This window comes from Ascidiella aspersa, chromosome 3 (genome assembly GCF_963924565.1).
Source record: "Ascidiella aspersa chromosome 3, kaAscAspe10.2, whole genome shotgun sequence".
In the NCBI taxonomy this organism is placed as follows: Eukaryota; Metazoa; Chordata; class Ascidiacea; order Phlebobranchia; family Ascidiidae; genus Ascidiella; species Ascidiella aspersa.
This window is the reverse complement of record NC_139449.1, coordinates 25,505,678-25,528,959: the sequence shown is the minus strand read 5'-3', so window position 1 is coordinate 25,528,959 and position 23,282 is coordinate 25,505,678. Positions and strand designations below refer to the sequence as shown.

Sequence of the window (23,282 nt, the reverse complement as noted above, 5' to 3'; positions counted from 1 at the left end):
AACAGTTTACATGTCGTTGGATAAATAATTCAAGCAATGATACTATAGTATCATGCGTGTATCTTTAAGTTTTAACTACTCTATATATACACCTATGTTGTATGGAGAAATTTAATTATTAAAAAAAATTAAATTGGTAACGCTTCGGTAACTTGACCGGCAAGGTTGGCCAATGACCTGCAGTCTACGACCCGTGTCGATTGGTTACAAGGACGCAAGGAGTCGTGCGACAAATTCTTTGCAAATTATTATTATTACCTCTAACTTATTTGCAAAAAAACATTTTTAAGGTACAACTTATTAGATTAAACGTCCATTATAGCTGTCCATAATGAAAGTTTTGATTGCAGTCGACGGAAGTGATATTTCAGAAAAGGCTTATAACTGTGGGTATTACTTTAAATGTAATCCAATCTGCATTCCATGGCACTTTACGCCAAAATCTCAGTTGTGCATCTCGAAATTTGGACGTGTGCAAACATTATTTATTGCACACCTAGGTTTGGAAATCTTAGCATAATATACCTTTATTTAAATACAGAGGTATACAAATCCAGCTGTACACACAAATTTATTTTTAAGACTAATGGCTTGGCCAGAAATGCAGACTGATATATGTAATTAATGCAATTTACTCAATAAATTAATTTATTATCTGGTGTTTAGGGTATTTTGCCAATATCCACAAGCCGGCAAATGAAGTTCTTGTTTGTTATAAAGCTGAACAACCAAACTTGCCCACAATCATGTTTTCAGGTACTTTAGCACATGTCAAAATAGTGGCATTAAGTATATAACTTATCACTACCTAAAACAATTTGTTTTTTGAGTTATATTTAATATTACAACGTCTAATAACACATGCCTTTTGGTATTATGATATATAATGTATCAAAAATTGTTTGATTATTTATGTATATAATATGACCAAAAGTTAATTATGCAAGAATTCTGTTGTTATTTAATCCGATGCAATATAGATAGTCATTTTAGGTACCAAACTTAACAGAAAAAAAATTGATGTCAAGTGCAGGGTTTTAAATTAAGAACTGAAAATATATTCCTAAAGTCTTCGACCACAATTTTTTTACCAACAAAATTGAATGTATTAAATTTGCCCCACTAAACCTTTATTTTCATACAGGCGGAGCAAGCTTTCCTGCAGCAGAGATTGCATCCATTATGACAGAACACAACAAGAAACTGGGAGACCTTGAAAATAAATATACCATGTCTTGCAAGCAGCACAAAGTATGCATAGAATAATAATAATAATACATATTGAAATTAAAAAAGCATTATGCAGTTAACCATTCCTAACTGATTAAATATGCAGCTGGTTATTTGCCTAGCTCTGAATTGTAAAGTTTGTGCCACAAACTGTTTTGTATTTATTTTTGACACAACCTATTCCTATAACATTAATGCAATCATGCAAGATCTGAATGTACATGTCAATAGATACGTGATAGCGATAATATTATGAAATTACCGGTTTGCCTAGTAATAAAGGTGGAAGAACTACTAGCCGAATTCTAACTTCTGCAGTGAATCTTGATAATGAATTACAAAGCCAAAAAGGTCAAGTAGATTGAGGTTAAGTCATTTATTATCGGAGTATAGAAACTTATAATGATAACAAATGAGTCCCACATTTAATAAGTGATACTTTGATTTACTTCTCAGTCACATTAACTAATGATTATACAAGTTTGAATCAAAATGTCTTAAACAAGATAATGTCTATCTACTCATTCTTTTTTGCTTTGCAATTCATTATTAAGCTACATTACAAATCTGTGAATTGTGTACCCAGGTTGCTAACTAATATGCTAAAATGTATGGCATAGAAATGTTGCTTTCTTTACTTCACAGGAATGTAGTAATTACAATTATTGATTTTGATAATTTTGTTTCCTTGAGTATTTTTTTTTTACAGGCTTCATACCATATCAATATTGAAACAATTTCAGGAAAGCCAGGAGAAAATATCATTAAGGAAGCTGAAAAACAGCATGTTAACTTAATTGTAATGGGTTCTCGTGGGCATGGCTTGTTAAAAAGGACTGTTTTAGGCTCTGTCAGCAGCCATGTTGTGCATCATGCTCGCATTCCTGTTTGCATCTGTCCCATGTAATGGAATGTTTATGTCCCCAAACTAAAACGTTCTTTCCATAGAATCAATCATGTATAGCCTGGTAGCAGTTTTATGTTTAACAATCAAGATTTTGTCACAATAATTGTTTGTAATTTTATTATGCGAATTTTTACATAAACAATCTTTAAACAAGGGCCACAGAAGTAATGCTTAGTTGTGTTGCATTGCATTGTATTGATATTGTTGGTTTACCTTCTAGAGTGGTGCTTCCTACTAAATTAAATTGTGTTTTAAAAATACTAAAAGTGTTAATAACTTTAAAAGCATAAACTCATTTCAGTTGTGACATATTTGTGCAAAACCAACAGACCTACCAATCTCGTCAAATAATATAATAAATTCACCATGGTATGTAGTAGTTCTCATCATAGCGTCATTTTTGTTCCAAAATCGTATTACAGATACAAAAAATAGAAGTAAAGCGTAAGAAACTGCCATTTTAAACTAAAAAAACGTCAAAATTCTGCACATTTTGTACTATCCTCGCCTGGTTTATCGTGTTTTAACGCCTTAATAGTAACCCTATTTGGTTGCGAACATGTATATTTCTTTGTCCACCTATTTCTTCAGTCGTGTTGCAAAAATTAGGCAAAACGCATTATAAACTTTTGAAGTTAGTGTCTTTATATATTGCTACTGTATGGTACTTCAACGTGTTTTCTTCATGCTTGTTTTAAATTTATCACGCAATATTTATTAGGCTTAGCTATAAACCAATAATTAATTGCTGTCTATCACTATTTGTAAATGCCCCAGTGTTCCCTGAAACTGTTATGCATGTATCTGGCGTACCCCCAGGGCAAATCCATAATCTTTGTTTTAGGGGCATAACATTTTTCAGAGATGACGTCACAATGTGACTTCTACCTTTTATCAAAAAAGTAAATTTATTAACAATAGGAAGTTAACTTCGTAACTAAACCTAACACTTAACGTAAGGTTTAAACCAAATTACCTTTGAACGTTTTTATTTTATCTAATTTGTTTGTTTGAGGATAGTAATGACGACATTTGGTATCTGATAATATCGTGATACTTTTTGTCCAAAATATCGGTTATCGGAATAAAATATCAGGTATCGGACATCTCTAGGCACGGCACGTCTGAGTTATGACTTTTGCATGTTTGTGGCTTGTAAGCCTATTAAGTGAATTTTTGTTGAGGAAATTGCCACTTTTAGTAATAATGCTTTAGGTGACGCTTACAATTTTTTTAATATCGTTTGTACTCCTCGTTGGAGTGACTAAGAAGAAGAAGCGAAGCACGGTTAAAAAACATTGCCCGCCATATTGTACAGAAACCACAGAAAATTTTCGAGCGAAGTTTTACAATTTTTAAGTCCATTCAGTGTAGACGGACCGCGAAATTTCAAAAAAATCTTAAATAACGTTTTGTCAGGGATTTCGACCTTCCCCAAAACGGATTTTTATGAACTTGTTTAGAGCGATTTTTTAAGCCGTGGTCGCGAACCGTTATACAAATCGTTATTTTAACAAAACCTTAGTTCAGGGGTCCGCAAATAGCCTACTTTCTGACGTGACCCAAAATTACTTGTTCTAAATTCTCGCGACTCAAATTATATGTATTTGTACCAATTTTGTAACAACTTGTAGAAGTAAGTAGGTTACAAAAACAAAAACCTGTTGGGTCTTTATTTATAACTGTAAAAATCTGTTTCTCTTTGTTTATTGTAAAAAACATAGGTTTTAATATTATTTGCTGACAAGAAAGTGTAGACATTTTAAGACACGATGTTACAAATCTACGTCTAAACGCAAAAACATTTGTCGAAACTTTAGCTACAAATGCGAAAGCGCGCAAACATGACGTTTTTTGCAAAAAAATGTTTTATTTGGGAGGAGTGGGGACTTATTGGTCACATAAAAAGGTTCATTCAAAACTAGGTTATTTTGGAAAAACGTTGGGATTGGGAGGGGTGACGCAGAAACCACGTAAACAATCGCGTTAAGCATGTTAAAATAGCGTGTTTGTCTCGTAAAAGCTTGCGAAAAAGTCCATTAACTTGGTTAAGTAGTTTATATTTAAAAATAAAAATATTGTTACCGGTATAGGGACTTTAATACTCAGTTCATACTGTAAAGATAAACATAACTTTTTAGAAAGTTCAACGTGCTCACTGCGCTTTGGCTAAATAGGGAAGGCTGGAAAAGATTAAAGAATATTTTGTGTAGAATGAAGCATATTAGGAAGCAAAAAATATACGACTCATAAAACTCGTTTCCCGATGTAACATTTTTCAAATAAATTTATTAGGTATCTTTGCTCAGAAGGAAAATATTATAACAAAACGTGAACCGTTGTTTCTCAACCTGCGACAAACCTGTGCATCAAACGAAAAACTAGTGGTAGTGTAAGCGGCTAAAAATTGAGGTCAGAGTTAGTAAAAAGTTCGTCAAGGCCGGGCAGATTATAATATAAGTCCGTGCTTCACAATCACGTGTAGCGTTATCGGGTACACTACCCTATAACGCCGTTTCACGGGATTTTACAACTTCCTACAGAGCTAATCATAAACAGTTCGCTCAAGACTGATCGGATCGTAAGACCAGCGTGTTTCAGTGTATTCTGTAATTTATGTGTTTAATTTGCAGGATATAATCGACTTTTTTAACGAGAAAATATTAAATAAACGGCACGCTGGCAAGGCATGTTCACCCGCGTTTCTTTACAGAAAAATACTTATATTTAACATAGGGTGCACCCGGGTAACACTAATTTACGGAATGATGAATGGTCGGAACGAACACAGTATTATTATTAAATATAATACCACTTGACGCACCCGAACGCTAACCCACACCCTAACTCAAATATTGTGCGTTGGTTTAATAATAGTTTTAACGGGGTAACACTTAAATTAGTGAGCGTTCCGACCATTCATTATTCCGTAAATTAGTGTTACCCGGTGCACCCTAACCCAAATATGCTATATAACCCCTCGAACAAAAATATGGTAGGATTTTAGACCAGCGCCGTTAGATGTCCTGTTTTTAACAATATTATAATATAATGTGTCCTATATCTCCAACCTGCCTCCTAACCAAAAAAATATTAAGTGTTAATTCATCTTAAAAAAACAAGCCTGGTAAAACATTGTTTTTCTGTAAAATAGATCTAACCTACTTTCAAGTCGTATTAAATTGTAAACCAATTAATTAACATAATGGTTACTGCTGATGAAGATGTCACAGACTTGGAAAAGAAGCTGATTCGTCAAGTTGAGTTTTACTTTGGCGACTTCAATTTGCACAGAGACAAATTTATGCAGGAAGAAATGAAAAAAAATGATGGATGGTTCCCTATGGAGACCATGCTTAAATTTCAAAGGTTAAGTAGTATCTGTTCCGAGCCTGGCACTATTCTAGCTGCCCTCAAAAAGTCCAAAAAGAACCTTATGGAAATTGATGTAGAGCATCAAAAAATTAGGCGAAACCCATCATTACAAGTCCCCACAAATGATAACAACTACAGACGGGTGCTCAGTCAAAGAACTGTGTATGTCAAAGGCTTCCCTCAAACCGAAACCATTGAAGCAATCACAGAATTTTTGGAGGATTATGGGGAGATTGATGGAGTACAACTTCGTAGATTTAATAACAAGCACACAGGATCGATGTTCAAGGGATCTCTTTTCGCCACATTCAACAAGTTGGAAAAGGCTCAGGCATTTATTGATGCACCCATGGTTTACTACAAGGATAAAGAGCTCGAGAAAAAAACAAAAGATGCCTTTTGGAAAGAAAAGGAAGCTGAAAAGTCAAATTTACCAGCAAAAAAACACAAGCAGACTGAGGCACCCAAAGAGGACAATGAAACACAAGAGGAAGAGGTGTACAGTTGGTTGCATGTTGCCAACTTGTCTGACACCTCAATAAGCCATTTGGACATAAAGGAGTTGTTTACAGAGATTGAAGCTCCTCAGGCAAAGTTTTTCAGTCGTTATGAGAAGGATGGACCAGCTGGTTATGTTCTATTTGTAGGTGAATCAGGTGCAAAGGAAGCTATAACACAACTGACCAAATGCAAAAATGGCCTGGTAGTGAGTTTAAAATCATCAGAAGACATAACCTTTTCAGAAATGACCGACGAGAATTTGCAAGCAGCTAAAGATTGCTATGAAGAATTTCGTAACAAGGGTTCACAAAGAGGAAAAAAGGGTAAATTCAACAAAAAGAAGCGGCCTTTTAAAAAGCAGCACCACAAATTCAATTCTGGTGATGAACCTCGTGCCAAGCAAACAAAGACACAAGAATAAAACATTTGTAGTTAATTAACCTGAAGGCTAAATATAAGTTCAAAGGTGCTCAGTGTATTTTCAACAATTTTGCCTGAACTAAAAGTACTGACAGTGGTTGACAGAAAATAAACCTTCAAAGAACTTAATATGTTAAATTGGTGACTTCAAAAGTGTGATTATTATGTTTTTCTATTTAATTTCTATTAAGTAACTTAAATTTGTAATGGCTTTTTGTTTTTTGTCCTTATGTTCCTTTAGAACCACTGTCAATACTTTTCCAATCATTTTACCATTATGTTTTATTTGTAAAAACTCTCAAGTTCATAATCTTTATTGATTTTGTAACTGTGTTTAAACAAGTACTGATATTTCAAAACTGCCATACCATTTTAACTTGATTGTGAAAAGGTTGTTTAATGAACCTGACCAAAATTTTCTTTGCTGTAGAACCTAGGTATTAATATAAACATGCACTTGAAAATTAATTTTGTGTCTTTTTAACTGCTTGGACTTGTTGGCGACTTATAAAAATAATCATGAAGAAACAGTTGATGCGGTACAAACTGATTGCAGATCAAAAAGTCGGACGGTAAATTTGTTATTTTTTTATGTTTAGCAATATATTTTACCTTAGTTTATTTTTGTTATAATAGATAACAATGGATAAAAAAATCTTATTTATGTTTGAAATTTCTGTTACAGAGCCAACAAGAGTGAAGTGCTCAATGAAGAACTTCTTCAGGTAAAAATTTGTGTTTAACTCAAATTGTTTTAAATAAAATAAGTACTGTCTCTAACAAAAACTCAAATGTCATCGTCCTGTATATTTTAGATTGAGAGGCACATGGAGCATGTGAGAATTGCTTGTCAATCGGCATACAAGAAACTTTCACAATGCTTACAGACACATGCAGGGGGTGATCATGAAAAACGACTGGTGAGTTGTATTTTTGTATTTTAACAAAACATTTTTTGACAGTCTTTTCTTAGGTCTATAATTTTTTAAATAATTTTTTTTAAATTAATTTTTTAACAAAATTAAATGTGTTTGAGAATAACAAATTAATGTTTCTGTTTTGTTATGACAGTTTTTGCTTAATCTTTGATCTGATTTTGTTGTAGAAAAAACTGCATGAAACCAGTTTTTCAATGTCTCTGGCAGAAGCCAGCAAAATCCTGCTATCCGAAATGGAGAGCAATCAAACTTTAGGGTAAGACAGTTTAAACACTTTTTTGTAATGCACAAAATTTGTGCACTTTTTGGTGTATTGTGTAATAGTGATGGATATAAATTTATAGTTCAAGTTTTCAAGTTTGCGCGGAAACGCAAGGAAAAATGGCCGAGGAAAGGGCGGTTTATGAAGAGTTTATAGACAATCATGTTATTACACCCCTTCAACAGTTAGTTGAGGTAAAAATTTTGTTTCACTATTGTATGCTGTCCTAAGTCTTAAAAAATGATGTCCTGAGCACAGATAGAACGATAATATCGGCCAACATTTGGCTTCTACCTATATATATATGTTGGTATCGGTAAATGTAGGCCGGCCGATATTTTAGTACAAAAATATGATATATATTTCCTGTACAACAAACAACTTACCCATTTTTTAATGAACAAATTTGAGTTTTAGCATCACGCACCGTTAATATGCAAAATAATAGTTTTATAATTAATAAAGGTACACAATCTAAAACTTCTTTAAATTTTATTTTCAATTAATTTAAGTTTCCCCCTTTTTCCAGTTGGCAAAATTGTAAAAATTCAGGTATTGGTATTGGTCAAAAAAAGTGATATCGGCCGATATCTAGTCCTGAGTCTACATCACAGTTGTTGGAATTAGAATTTAGAAATGAATAACAATGCTAGTTAAACTGTTTTTACTAAAAGTCATGTTTTCTTTCAGACTGAAATTCCTGGTTTGTTTAAGCAGCGTGAGCGGCTACGCAAAATGGTACTTGACCGCGATGGTGCGGTTTTGAATCACCACAAAGCCCACAAAGCACAGTTTACGCCTGGCATTAACTTGCAGCAAGCCACTGCAAAAGTTGATGCTTCAAAAGAAGAACTTGACCAGGCAACAGCTCGCATGGAACTTTGCAAGGTAAAACCCAACTAAAAACTGTGTCATTTAAAACTTAAAAAATGCAGATTGTGGTTATACATTTGTCCTTCCAGTGTTTGATTAATAGTATGCTTGGTGTTGGTAGCAACAATTTATATTTAATATGTTGCTCAATTGTTTGCTTTGTTTTAATATATGATTTTCAGGACTAAAAATAAATATTTTCGTGTGCAGATGCATAGTCCATATTCTAAAACTTATTACACAAAAACTAATTTATGGATAACACTGTCACTTTCCTAGATAAATGTAGTATGATATTTTGCGATACTGTCTATTGTTGATATTTTGTTCCATGCCCTTGTTTGCTTGATTTGTATTACTTGCTATATGCTGAAGTACAACTGTATATGTAATTTCAATTACACTCTAGGATCAAATTATCACGGAAATGTATGAGTTTGTAGCAAAAGAAGTTGGCCATGGGCAAAGAATATATGATGTAAGTCAGTTTTGAATTCAATAATAATAGTTAATTCTCATTTCTCAAGCAGTGTTTTAAAACCTATTCAAACAAAGCTTTTGACCTGTGGATGAATAGATTGGTTATAAACCAGTGTAAAGTATATTAACTCCCAGGAGGTTGAACTCCTCCATTGTAATTTTAACTTTTGCTTTTTTCAAGTTTCATGCAAAGCAATTGGATTATCACAGGAGGTGTGTTGAAATTCTTGAAAAATCTGAAGTGGAGCTAAAATCCTTACAAGGTAAACTTGTTTTTTTGTATGAAATTTATGTTGATAGTTTGCTAAATGGAAGTAATAAATGTCTTTAATAGAGCTTATAACTTAAAACCAGGCAATTACTTTAAGTTGCCCTTTCTTAACAGATCACTCTGTGGTACGCTCATGTTTTGGCCGATCTTTACAAGAACATTTAAATGGGACAAAAAGGAAAATTGCTTTGCCATTGGAAGCATGTTGCCTATGCATTTTGGCACTCGGGACAAAAGAAGAGGTAATTTTCAAATTATAATTCTACTTTTGCTAGTGTAGTTACTTGGTAATCAAGCACTTACTAAGTTGTACATTAGGGTTGTTCAAAAAAACTCTTTTTTGTCAAATTTCAGCGGGACCCCCTGGAATTGTTAGGTTGCGTATAAAAACCCCACAAATAAAATCTGAGCACTTTTGGTTCAGTATTGACCGTGCTACGTCAATTTGAAAATTCAGATCACATTTCAACAACATTTTTTAGTCTGTGATGTATAAAAAAATGGCTTAAAATTTTAAAATAAAGTACATGCAGGGTCATTCCATTGCTACTGGTACAGTGGTGGTGGCACCCTATGTCATAGATTTTTTTAAAATTTTATATGTATAATCTCCCTGCAATTCTATGAAAAATGATACCAATTTTACCGAAATTGGTCAAGTACTTTTTGAAATATCAGCGACTGAAAATTGGCCCTTTTTAGGCTTTTTAGTGATCGCTCATGCGTAAAATTTAACTGCAAATTTTGTTTGACCTATTATGAAAGTGTTTTAAATGGTAACTAAAAAATTCCAATGCATATCAGTTCTTCAAAGTGAGCAGATTCTAAAAAGATATATTGTTGTTTGTTTTTGTATCACTACAGGCCACCAAGTGGCTAGTTTCACACATGACTATTTGTGATCAGTCATGCATGACAAAACTTTGATCGTTTATAGCGAAAAATACTCTACTTCGATTTTTCTGCAACTTAGCTTAAATGAAAGGTAATTTTGTTGGCTTTCTACCTTCCAAATATGAAGTGGGATATTTGAGTAGAAATTACAAAATTTCATTGCTTTGTAATAGATTGCGAAAAAAGCTTTATGACGCACTATTATAATTTATAATTATGAAATGTGATTGTCTGGTGCTTCCAAGAAGTCAAAAAACTTAAATCTGAAAAAAAAAAAATTTAAATCTGCTGGTACAGCAATGCACACTAGAGAAGCCAATACATAGACCAATAATTTTAATCAATGTATGGCAAAATTGCTATTAATTGTAATGTTTTGCGACTGAAAACTTTATTCACAGTCAGCGCACAATACTACTTATACTAAGACAGAGGAGGATTCTATATGATGACAAAGAGAAAGATACTATACAATGTTAAGTACAAGTATAATTATATGTATATTGGAAGACACCTCATATTCAAGTAACATACTACCAAGAGCTTAAATCTTTCGCAATGTTATTGCAAAGCACCTTTTTAACTAAGGGAGCCATAATAGTCAAATATTCTTTTGTGTTTTCATGAGAGCCACAAACATCTAGCTATATGTTGGCAAAAACTAGTAAATTGTGCAAGGCCATTTATTTTGTTCTCATTTAAAGGACAGAAAATAATGTGCATTAAATTTAATTAGTTAGGTTTGCACAAATTTGATTACGGAGTTCGGTTAAAAGAATTGGGCCTTTCGAATATAAAGAGATTCGCTAGAAGGAAAAAAAATTGCTACTATGAGTAATAAAAAGAAAATATAGAGTTAGGAAAGCGGTTGTGGCCGCTTGCAATTTTATTCAGATCATGCTGATAAATGACAGCTTACATTTATCTGCAAGCAAGATTCTTTTATCAAAAGAGCCATATGGCCTTACCAAAAGAACCATACATAACTCAGGTTCCCGACCCCTGAGTTCACAATATTAACTGTACAGTATGTTCTAAACAGCCATTATTACTAAGTACTAGTTAATAATACATCTAAAGATCTATCACTCATTAAGGTTGAAAGTTGGTGGAAATAAGCTTCGGTGTGATTTCAAATCAGGACTGAAACTAGCTGCAATTCATACTGCCTCAAGTTACAAAAACTTATAAAGATGTGTTGGACCAGTCACACCACTTTTTAAAAATCAGGCTTCCATCAGACTTGGAGATGTGGTATTGTCCTCTTAATGTTAACAAAACATCACATGCAATGTGGCACAAAACATGATCAAATGGAAAAAAGTACATAAGGACAAAGTTGTGACCTTGAATTTGCTGCGCAATCTAAAATTTGAAAAAGCACTACACCACCTTAAATGCCAATGCTTTCCCTGTTGCTTATGTTTCACAAGTTTGTATATGAGCATGACTGGTACATAGGCTACATAGTCTCTATTGCTAAAGATGATGGTATATATGTCAAGTTGTTACTGCATGCATCCAAAAAGACCTGCTTAATCATATTACTGGCCTCAAAGGCAAGACCAATATTTTTTCCATTGGAAAGTCTGATGGAAGCCTGTTTTTTGAAAAGTGGTGTGACTGGTCTCACACATCTTTATAAGTTTTTGTAACTTGAAGCAGAGTGAATTGCAGTTAGTTTCAGTCATGATTTATAAAACAAACCAAAGTTTATTTACATCAAATTTTCAACCTTAATAAGTGATAGATCTTTAGATGTATAATTAGTTATTACTTAGTAATAACGGTTACTTGGAACATACGGTGCAGTTATTATTGTGTAACTGAAGGAAGGGCGGTGCTTTGCAATAACATTGCGAAAGATTTAAGCTCTTGGTAGTATGTTACTTGAATATGAGGTGTCTTCCAATATATATATATATACTTGTACTTAACGTTGTATAATATCTTTCTCTTTGTCATCGTATAGAATCCTCCTCTGTTAGTATAAGTAGTATTGTGCGCTGATTGTGCATTAAGTTTTCAGTCGCAAATCATTAAAATTATTGGTCTATGTATTGGCTTCTAGTGTGCATTGCTGTACCAGCAGACTTCTATAAGTTTTTTTGACTTCCTGGAAGCACCAGACAATCATATTTCATAATTATACATTATAATAGTGCGTCATAAAGCTTTTTCGCAATCTATTACAAAGCAATGAAATTTTGTAATTTCTACTCAAATATCCCACTTCATATTTGGAAGGTAGAAAGCCAACAAAATTACCTTTCATTTAAGCTAAGTTGCAGAAAAATCGAAGTAGAGTATTTTTCGCTATAAACGATCAAAGTTTTGTCATGCATGACTGATCACAAATAGTCATGTGTGAAACTAGCCACTTCGTGGCCTGTAGTGATACAAAAACAAACAACAATATATCTTTTTCGAATCTGCTTACTTTGGAGAACTGATATGCATTGGAATTTTTAAGTTACTATTTAAAACACCTTCATAATAGGTCAAACAAAATTTGCAGTTAAATTTTATGCATGAGCGATCAGAAAAAAGCCTAAAAAGGGCCAATTTTCAGTCGCTGATATCTCAAAAAGTACTTGACCAATTTCGGTAAAATTGGTATCACTTTTCATAGAATTGCAGGGAGATTCTACAAATAAAATTTAAAAAAAATCTATGACATAGGGTGCCACCACTGTACCAGTAGCAATGGAATGACCCTGCAGCAAACATGACATCAAATTAATATAATAGTGCATTTAGTCTTCACACAATTATATCAATTACTTATCTAAAGTTCAAAAATTGTGCTAAAGAGCCATTTTTCGTACAAAACAGCCTAACAAATATTGTTGAAATGTGACATTTGTACCATGACCACTCCCTTTTTTACTGCAAAACAGGTTTATTTATGGCTATTCAATTGCAAAGCAATGCAAAAAAAAGAAGAAAAAAAATTTTTTATGGGGAGGACAATTTATTTTTTTCAAAATTTTAGCCCAAATCTGAATTTTCAAATTGACGTAGCACGGTCAATACTAAACCAAACATGCTCAGATTTGGTTTGTGGGGTTTTTAGACGCAACCCAACAATTCCAGGGGATCCCCACTGAAATTTGACAAAAAAGTGTTGTTTTGAACAACCCTATTGTACATAATATATACAGCTTTTGTGGTTATGAATGTATGAAAATTTTTAAAAAAGGTTTAAATTGTTACTCAGGATTATAAACAGTCCTTCTGGTAAAAATCCTTTATTGTAACTTCTGAAAACAGTAAGGCCTTGTCATTTTCTGTTTTCGCTTTCCCCAAGAGTTTTATTTTAATTTTACATTACGGAAGTTGAAAAATAACCTGTGAGATAAGTTTTACATTTAATTTACCCACGTTGCTGTAGGGTATATTTCGGATCGGTGGTGGTGCTAGCAAACTGAAAAAGTTCAGGGCCCTCGTTGATGGTGGTGTAATCGACCTTAGTGATTATGAGGCCCAGGATGACATTCATGCTGTAGCTGGTGCCTTGAAGCAATACCTAAGGGAGCTGCCAGAGCCTCTTCTTACTCATAAGCTGCATGACGATTGGATAGCCGCTGCTAGGTAAGGCGGATTTGAGGTGCTAAGTTGTTGAAAACATCAATTCATTCTTTGCACTTTCTGTTTTCTTGTTGTTGTAAATCTTAATTAAATTAAAAAAAAGGTTTTTAAAGTAGCTTGATTTAACATGTTGCCTTATTTAAAAACTTTTTCACTGAATATAAAAATAATTTTAATCATTCAAGCATACGAATAACGTCGCCAGCAGCACCGCCTTCTATGGGTATATTCATTTAATTTATGTGAGCTCAGAATTTATGTCCACTCTATATTCTCAAAAAGCAATAGCCTTGATTAAAACTTTTGTGTGAGGCAAATAAAATAAGGGATTGTTTTAGCATACAAGATCACAATAAGAAGTTGGAAAGCCTTTGGACCTTAATAGATCAACTTCCCCAAGAGAACAGAGTCAACTTCAGGTAATGGAATTATGGCACACAATGTTTTGAGATATCTGCAACATGTAGGATGAACAATTTTTTTTGTAGGTACCTAATGAAGTTTTGTTCTGTAATTGCGGAGCAACAGGAAGTAAATAAAATGAGTCCGCACAACCTTTCCCTTGTCATCGCACCCAATCTCCTGTGGTCACATATCGATGACATAAGGTATTTGATGCACATGCTATTTTGACGTGAATGGTTTGTGTAGTATGACGTAAAATACAAACCTAAATTGCAAACAAAAATGTCATTTTACCTTTTTCTTTAATTTGTAAAATTAGCGTTTATTCTTTGGCCGTCAATTTGTAAATTAGCGTTATTGAAGGGTATGACGCATATCTCTTGTCAGTTTTTTTCCTTCGTTTACTTGAAACGTTCATAACACCCGACATAAACGTAGATTTCGGTTGTTTAAAACGCTGCCGGACGTTCAACCCTCGATGTGCACTTAGAATAACAACGAACGGCCCATTAATTATTGTGTCGTTTTAACTACAAAACTGTGCGGCTACTTTTACCTATTGTAATCGCCTCGGCGCAGGTAGATTTTGTATAGCAATAAAAATAATGGGGTGTGTGTGCTCATTGATCACTGTGCTTTAGCAGCGCGGCCGGTTGTGTGACGCACCGTGGTCTACATGCGTGGCTTGTTTATGTTAGTGCACCAATAGACCAATGTGTATATCCATATATATACCAGCACCGTTCGCAGAATCCTACCACTCAATCGCAATCAAAATTGAAGCTGCCTTGGTTTGTTTAACAGCCATATTAAATTCTTTGGAGGAATACGCTACGATATTTTATTGAACCTAGTTTTGTTTTACAGCAACCCTGCCCGTTTATGCCAAGAACTGCGTAGTTCGAATGGGAACACACAATAGGACCAAAGCAACAATATTTAAAGCAAAAGAATCTATATTACCATAGTATTAGACCCAACTACATAATAAACCAAATACGCAGTAATATCCACGACAGAATAAGATCAACGATCGCTGTTATGCCATTGGTGTTTGTCCCTGTTTAGATAAAAGCGTTGCCAGCGTTAACAGCAAATTTTTTCGTTCCTAACGGAAAGCGTCTAAGTTTAAATTTTTAAACTTCCGCAACTGAAAGCATTCTTTTACGTTTTAGGCGTCGTCGTTTTCCGTTAATGCAAAACGCCTCTAGTGCGAAGCAACTTCAATGTTGTTCTAATTTCGGTCTTATGGCTGGAGTTAGTTTAAATATCACACGGATAGGCATTTTAGGGTATCAATCTTAGTTTGTTTTATGTCCGAAGCTTCAATGTCGGCAAAATAGGCTGCCAGCAGTCCGAAACGTGTTCCAGCCTATATTGTGTTTTCTATAGAAGCGCAAAGCCGATTATACCTTTAAGTTTAACACGCATGATGGCTATACCCCGACATACACCCAGGGACACCATGCGCACCGTCTCATATAAGTGTGGCTCGACATTAGGCACCCAGACTAGAGTAATGCCCTACTTTGTTGTCCCTTCCTCTTTCCAGCGCAGTTTACGGTCGCCACGTTTTTTTTTTTATGCTGTATGTCGCACCCGTTTTTGGCCACCTCACCCATACATAAACGCTACCTCTAATTTATTTTGCCGGGTTTAAAAGTGTTTTACGCTCTTGACTTTGATCCTATAACAACTAGTCGCGTATAATTCGGTGCACCAAGTGTTTACCGATTATTTACGAGTCTGCATAGTTGAGTAAATTATCACTTTTAGTCCGCTAGCCGCGTCATGTAACCGGAAATTACTGTTGTTGCTGACACTCTATCTCCCAGCCGCTTAGAGGTTTTGTTGGGGTAAACCTGCTTCGGTGAAAACTTATGCCAACGAGCAAAAGATGATTGGTGAGTGCCAAACTGTCTAGCGATGATGGTTTGCCGACAGGTGCCGTTGTTGTCTGCGACGATGGTGTGACGTCTATAGTGATTGGAGCGCTTCTGTTTTGTCAACGCCTATGAGTACCCGGGGCCCACTTGTATACCATGAGTAATATGCAAAATTTATCACTAACAGCGAAACCTACGCGCCGTCAGATCAAGGAAGTATAGCCACTCGTGTTGTGTGCCTGCTTCTTGATATTGTTTTCTAAGCGCGCCTTCGGTTAAGGCTGCGCTCTACTTCCAAGTTAAGTTATTTTTAAAATAACGGACAATGTAGCGAACAATTAAAGCTTCCAAGTATTAAAGCCTAAAATTCTTAGGTCGTGTTTGGTTCTGCAGTCAATTCCTCGAAATCTCTATTTTTAGTTTTTTCACCACATGTAACCACACCGTTAACACCCTTTGCCGCGTCGCGCTACTGTTCCTTGGAACAAGTCGGATACAAATGCACACCGCTACTGTAAGGTCGCACAAAGTACAACATCAGGACACCATTAAGCATTTGTAATGTTTCTGCTTCCGATTTACTGGGCCTTGTTAAGAATAGGCGCCCTTTGTCAGTAAACATGACTGCTCAATTAACACACCGCTCGACACTACGTTTTTTATTGCAGCAAAAGAATGATGGAATCTAACCTGATATCATCCGTTATTGAATCGGTCATCACATATCACGACTACTTCTTCAAAGGCGGTAAGCGTCTAATAACTGATAATAATTACTGTGATATTTGAAGGTTTCTTGGTGAAATGGTCATAAACATGCGTAAGAGCGTAGCACTGTTGCATTTCTTGTGGCACCTATTTCATGAATTGTGGCACCTATTTCTAACTGACGCCCGTTAAGGGTATATACCTAAAAACAAATTATAAAATGTTTTTGCCATTGTTTTCCCATGAACTTCGCTTCACTTCTCAGTTGCTTTGCATTATAGGCCAAATCTGTCGGCCTTAGTCTAATGTATAATTCATTAACTAAACCCTTCAAGTAACTACCGCAGCTAATGGAAAAGCGCACTTAAATTACTCCACATGATTTAGATTAGTAAGTAGTGCACTTTGCTATAATATGACGATTATGACCAACCCCCAAAAGTTAATCAATTAAGAACCGCGGCTGTTAAGCAGTTAAATCTTTTTTGGACGGCTGTTGGGCATTTCGGCGTCTCGCTAATCTTCTAGTGTTATGGCGATTACCGATAAACGATGTTAAAGGCAAACTTTGCATAGGCGAACATAAAAAAACAGTAGCTCTGTTGACAAAATACGCCTTAGCGTTTCCGTAATACCTGCGGTTAAAATGATACAAAACAACCACACGTTTGACCTCGAATCGCGACTTTACATTTTGATAAGTCTTACGCACAACTCTGCCAGTCACTACCAATTGCAAAAGTAAAACGTTACCGATAATATTACTCTTTGCATTGGATATCACCTCCGAGTAAATATAATTGGTCATCACTAACATACCGTGTTGTATACATGGGAAAGTCACTCGGTTTAGAAAACGTCCAGACACGAAATAACATAGTCTTTTTAGACTCTGTACAGTGTACATGCAGAAATATTTTATAATATTGCGAATACAATATGTCTCAGGAACACAAGGTTGTGTTAGTTTAGCTAGTTGGAAATCTGTCTCTTTTCCAGTACTAGAAAGTGTCACCAAATAATAGCGCAAAGTAGTTAATTATTTTCAGTAAAATAGACATTTTGGTCCATGTTCAAAACCTCAAAGATCCGGATATGAACCTCGGTCTAGCAGTTGACTGGTCCTTGTGTCTATACCAACGTGTGTGTGACCTTGGCGCCTTTTCTGCAGATATCGACTTTGCCGTGACGCCCAACGCCACCACCTATCACTTGCACAAGCAAGATGGGGCCCACGTCGACCCCCCTAAGGCGTCTGGCGCCAGCCTGCAGGTGAATCACCATCACCCTGCCCCCGCCCCATCGACCCACAAGTCACCCTCCCACTCGCGAAGCCCTTCCACTGATCTTGCACTGGAAGCTGGGTAAGGTTTTAGACGTGCGTAGATATTGTTTCTATTGCTCTTCACTGTCACGTTAAAATCATAGGTGTTACAGAGTTCCACCTTTTGCGACCTTGCGCCGTAAATTGGAGCACCGCTTCTTTACATCGCCGCCCTATTAAGGCGAACATTACCGATTTGTCGTTGTTTTACAGCGGCACGTTTTAAAAGTTGGCAAAGAGCCTTGGCCGTTTTACGTGGACATTTTGTAAGAGCTCAATGTTTGTGCTGTTTTAGAACATCTGAAAAGCAAACTGTGCACATCGCGCCATTAGGAAACAAGATACAAAAGCATCGCTTGGAGCATAGAGTGTTTCGTGTTTGATGTTTGTATATGGACGTATTTGTCTAATTCTAAATAGAGGAATCATGTGGCACTGTATAAAGACAAACTGTATTTGATTTTCGACAAGCTTTCGCACAACCGTGCTTCATCAGGTCAAAGTATAAATGAAAACAATTAAAATGCACGTAAAAGCACAAGCGCAAGTAAAAGGCGATAGTGTTTGATGTTGTATCCATAAAACATTTGGCGTGATTTTTGTATTACCCATTCTGCCAATGTAAGAAAAACTTATTCGAATATTCTTCCGTGGTTATATCTAAAGAAATTCTTGCTTTAGCTCGCTTTACGCCGCTAAAATGCCTGTTTGGTGTACCACTAATATCTTTGAAGTCGACACGTTCTTATCCTGGTGTCTGGTATCGTCCCGCACTCTGGGTCGGGTCCAGCATTTCAATCCAATTTAATTTCTAGAAATCTATTTTAAGTACAATACGCCTTTATGTTTTTCGCTTTGGTTTTAATAGATTTTATTTTATAAATTACACGAAGGTAACCTTACTTCTTCCCATAATCTTTTCAGTTTATCAAAACAATGCTTTTTACATAACATTTAACGTTCCAATTTTTGCTTGACTTGTTTGCCAGTTTTGTGTGCTAAGTGCTGAACGATTGTTGTAAAAATCCTCACACATAATACTGTGCTTTCAAAAATAACAGTCAATATAAATTATAACAACGGTTTTCTAGGGAAAGACATAAAACACAGGACAAAAACAATTGGAATTCGTATAGCGTGTCAGTTCAATTTCGTACATGATCTTATTTTTTAAGTTTGCTTTTCGTGTAACCAGGTTTATCGTTCCGGGACAAACGGCAACAACACCCTCCGGAAAAGCAAGGAAACATAAGGGGAAAGCACCGCCGCCGCCAACTGAACCACCGAAGTAAGTCAAACAATTCTACTCGCGTTCGGCAAATAAATACCGACATGTATCTTTGCTTGTTTTCCATGTCGTAACATGTGTGATCCATATAGTGCCTAAAACTACAACCGCCGAGACTACTTGTGCCGGTCTATTTCGAGTATACTTAACTGCAATGCATCCTTTGCCTCCCAGAGCCGAACGTCGCCGCACCCCGCCGCCGCAGCAGACGCCCAACTCTCTCATGCCATCTAGCAGCGTGGTGGGCGCTTCCAGCAAGCCGCCAGTGGCAGCAAAGCGCGTCTCGATGCGTCGCCCGCAAGCGCCGCCTCCACAACCGCCGGAGGACGGCGCGGAAGACGAGGGCCACGTCCCACAGAACGGCGGCGGCACTTTTCCCAAAGCAAAACCGAGGCCGCCGGCTCGCAAGCGCCAGTCAGGCCCAACGGAAAATGACACAGCGTCCGTCGCCGAAGTGTATCCCGAGCCCCCGAGCTTTCCAAGCAGCGGCGGCGATGGCGACCATCTCACCCCACCGATGCCCGACCTTCCTCCGCCGCCTTTGCCCGACGAGTTCGACCCGGATGTGGACGTGGGCGCCGGCCTGATGTCTGAACTTCAGTCGGAGAACAACGCCGCCTTTCTCAATTCCGACGACGAGACGGATCAGATGACCCCACTCTAGTCGAAGTTGGACGTTTCTTTCGTTCTGACTTGATCGATTTTATTCGGCCGTAGTTTCTATACATTATATATTATTTTTCTTTAATCTCGTGTGTATTACTGATCGACAGAAAGAAATGTGTTCAATTTTAAGGGCAACAGTTCGATTTTGCTTGTCCACTGTTTCGTTCCATGTTAGTGTTGTGAATGTATAAAGCGCAATCCACAATCGAAATTTTGCAATAACTTTTTTAGAGTCGGAAAAGATAAAGTCATCGGTCGATTATATAAACCGCAACAAGGGCCCGCATTTATTTTCTGACAGGCACGATCAATATTTGGTCTGTAGTGCCGCTAAACAAGAATACAAAAATAGCTTTTCAGCTTTGTTCTTCGCTGACATTTAAAAAGCGATAAATAAGTTCCAGACGTTGTACAAATTATTACTTTAGTTTTAAATCTTGTCTTAATTTTCAAAATTTTCGCAGCAACGTTGCTTGTTTAAACATTTCCTGCTACATCAGCCTAAGGCCAATATTTGCGGACCCTTCCATTGCGCTGTTCAGTCGTTATTCTGATCGTCGTAAATCGAATTGTTATGTCGTCACGCGGTGTCGCTGTACATTTGTTCTGAAACGAGTAGTTCGCGCAGCCAGAAATTTGTGTCTAGACCCAATAGTAATAGCATTCCACGGTCTGTCGGCAAGTGAAAACTATGTACTTTGCGTAATGTACTCCCCAATCCATTAGATAGGAAGAGTTTTGTCCACAGGGCGATATTTCCAATTCACTTACCAGCGTAAGCCATTGTTTAATGTTTATCGGCTGTTTTGTATCTATTGCTCGCCACTGTCACTTTGAAATTATAGCTGTTATAGAGTTCCACCTTTTGCGGCCGTCCGCCGTTAATTGGAGCACCGCTTCTTCACACCCCGCCCTAAAGGCAAACATTCCCGATTATCGTTGTTTTACAGCGGCACGTTTTGAAAGTTGGAAAAAGAGGTTCAGCATGGTCTCAAATTTGCGGGCCTGATGCCAGATTTCGTTCAGTCCTGAGAAGCTGAACATGGCCACCCTTTGCATAGTGCATCGTGTTCCATTTACCCGCCCACATCGATAGCGGTACGGGCACTTGGCCTGTTTATATGTGTACGATACGTAGAGGAAATGTTCTTTTTCGATTAATAGACAAGACCCCCAAACCACATTCTCGCGCTTAATCTTTGTACTTAGGTTGTTTCTGTCGCACCTCGTTGTTCTACTGTGCCCGATTTGTTTCATTTCCCTTTTTCGTTGCGTGCAGCACGATCAAATTGCCAGGTACTATTCATTGGATATATACTTCTCGTTATTAGCCTTTTAATCGTGTTGATCATAGTTGGTCCATTTCTGATTACTGTTGCGTCAACTTCTGTGTTTCGATTTGTTTTCAATGCTAACTTACGACCTTTGCCACAGCATCTGTAGCCCAGTGACCCCTCGGATTTGCCGCGTCGGCGTTTTTTTCGCGAAAACAATGCGCTCAAGTAAAGGCCGTTGACCTTTGCCGGCGGTAAGATAATCCCCCGGGCTCACTGCGCACAGTTCGACGACCTTTTCCGGTTACAAAAAAACACCAACCGAAAGGCTCATTAGAACGCCTGTGCTTAGTCAAGCGCGCCAAATGGCGTGCACTTTGAAGCCCATAGGTTATGTTGTAGTCTGGGACTGTTAACCCCGTCGACACTGCGTAGACCAGGCATTGCCTACTTGTTGTTGTACCCAAACTTTGCAACAAATGCGAAAGGCGAAAAAAGAAGCCGGGCTAGGCTCGTTGCAGGCCAACTAACTCATTTCAACGATTCTGTCAGTTTTGTGCGCGCGCTGGTCGCCCGACCCTGGACGGCAAAGGGTTAGCATGACTTTTCTCCAGTTTTATTGCACGGTCCTATCCGCGTTCTTGCTTCGGTTGAATTTCATTGGTTGTTTCTCGGAGGCCAGCCAACCATTTCAAATTCGGCAGCGAAGTTTAACTCCCGCGCTAACTATCGAAAGCTGCACTTGTTGTTTAAAATCGCGGTAATGTTTGCAAGACAAGTAACCATCGACTGTTTTCCTCTCGCACTAATACTAAAATCATAACGAAAACTACGTGTGGCATTTAGTTAAAATTTCCAAAACGATGTCATTCCAGCAGGCAACCCCGTGCGTTTATTTCACGTCCAAAGCGTTGGCCAATCGAGGTTGGTTGCATTGTGCGGTGTTTAAAGAAATCGACTTAAATTTGTTACTTAGTGTGGGTGAATGCACTACGGCATAACTAAATGATAATTTGTATTTCTTTGCGATAGAGGGTCAACATCGGCTTGTTTTTCATTTTTGCGAAGCAGGGCGTTTGGACCTATTACAAGTTTTGACGCTGTTCAGCCATCGTTCATTTTTCTGATTTTTAGGCCACAAATTCCCACCACTCACACATACCTGTTCTGTCATTTCCGTTTTCATGTTAAAACATGCAAGGCCAAAGGCAGATCATTTTCGTCGTCGCCTTGCAGCCCAGCAAAGCGAATATAGAAACGGCTCTTGTGTATAACTCGTGCGACGTGCTTGTTTCATTTATTTGCCCCTTATGATCTCGCACTTGGCGATGAGCTGGCCTCTTTCAGCTGCTTCGTGATGCAATAAATATCGAACGATTATTGAATGACAGTGTGCTTTTTAAGTATATTGACGGACATAGCTAGACGACTATTGTATTTAAATATGTTTTATTTATTTACCTGATATTTTTAGGAAAAGGTACTGCAGTCCGATTTAAAATAGGCCATTATGGACAAAAAAAATGCGGAAAGTTTTGTGGACCAATATGTGCCTGAAACTCAGTTACCTTTGATATGTAAATAGCGAGTTTGTGGAAAACTTGTCGTGCCGGTCTCCAACTTATTTGCAGCAGACCAGGTATTTTGGACTTACAAACTAATTTTGTGATTTCCAGTGATATATTTAAAACAAAGGCATCTCGACCAAAGCCGGATTTTAGTGAAGCAAAACAATGTAAGTTTTCAGATTGGGTGTTTTTAATATCATTTTAACAGTTTGCAGAATTTGAGGCGCGGATTTATTTGTGGCCATAGACGTAGCCTGAGGGGCCATGCCCCCCCCAAAAAAAATTTATAAATATTTTATTCTTAATCATTTGTTTTTTATCATTTATGAGCAGTATCACAACAGTCGATCACAGGCATGCCACACATTCAATTGCCATGCACTGTTACGTCACAAACGATGAAGTTTAATATTACGTTTGC

At 36.9% G+C, this 23,282-nt stretch overlaps 3 protein-coding genes across 3 annotated transcripts; all 3 read left to right on the top strand.

Annotated features, from left to right (window-relative positions):
- Window positions 1-205: 205 nt before the first annotated feature.
- Window positions 206-2,931, top strand: LOC146161126 (uncharacterized). The gene is made up of 4 exons (XM_083384663.1): window positions 206-386; window positions 667-756; window positions 1,145-1,251; window positions 1,940-2,931. The coding sequence occupies exons 1-4, from the start codon at window positions 332-334 to the stop codon at window positions 2,135-2,137; spliced, it is 450 nt and encodes a 149-aa protein (XP_083240789.1). The 5' UTR covers window positions 206-331; the 3' UTR covers window positions 2,138-2,931.
- A 2,364-nt stretch (window positions 2,932-5,295) lies between these two features.
- On the top strand, window positions 5,296-6,870 carry LOC146161125 (lupus La protein homolog). The gene has a single exon (XM_083384103.1). It carries the CDS (start codon window positions 5,343-5,345, stop codon window positions 6,432-6,434), a length of 1,092 nt encoding a protein of 363 aa, XP_083240229.1. The 5' UTR covers window positions 5,296-5,342; the 3' UTR covers window positions 6,435-6,870.
- Window positions 6,871-6,878: 8 nt separating this feature from the next.
- On the top strand, window positions 6,879-22,688 carry LOC146161124 (rho GTPase-activating protein 17-like). Its single transcript, XM_083384102.1, has 16 exons — window positions 6,879-7,005; window positions 7,119-7,158; window positions 7,249-7,353; window positions 7,539-7,627; window positions 7,716-7,827; window positions 8,324-8,521; window positions 8,916-8,984; window positions 9,168-9,249; window positions 9,372-9,499; window positions 13,546-13,745; window positions 14,081-14,161; window positions 14,231-14,350; window positions 16,702-16,781; window positions 17,913-18,105; window positions 19,261-19,353; window positions 19,528-22,688. The coding sequence occupies exons 1-16, from the start codon at window positions 6,953-6,955 to the stop codon at window positions 20,015-20,017; spliced, it is 2,133 nt and encodes a 710-aa protein (XP_083240228.1). The 5' UTR covers window positions 6,879-6,952; the 3' UTR covers window positions 20,018-22,688.
- Window positions 22,689-23,282: the final 594 nt, after the last annotated feature.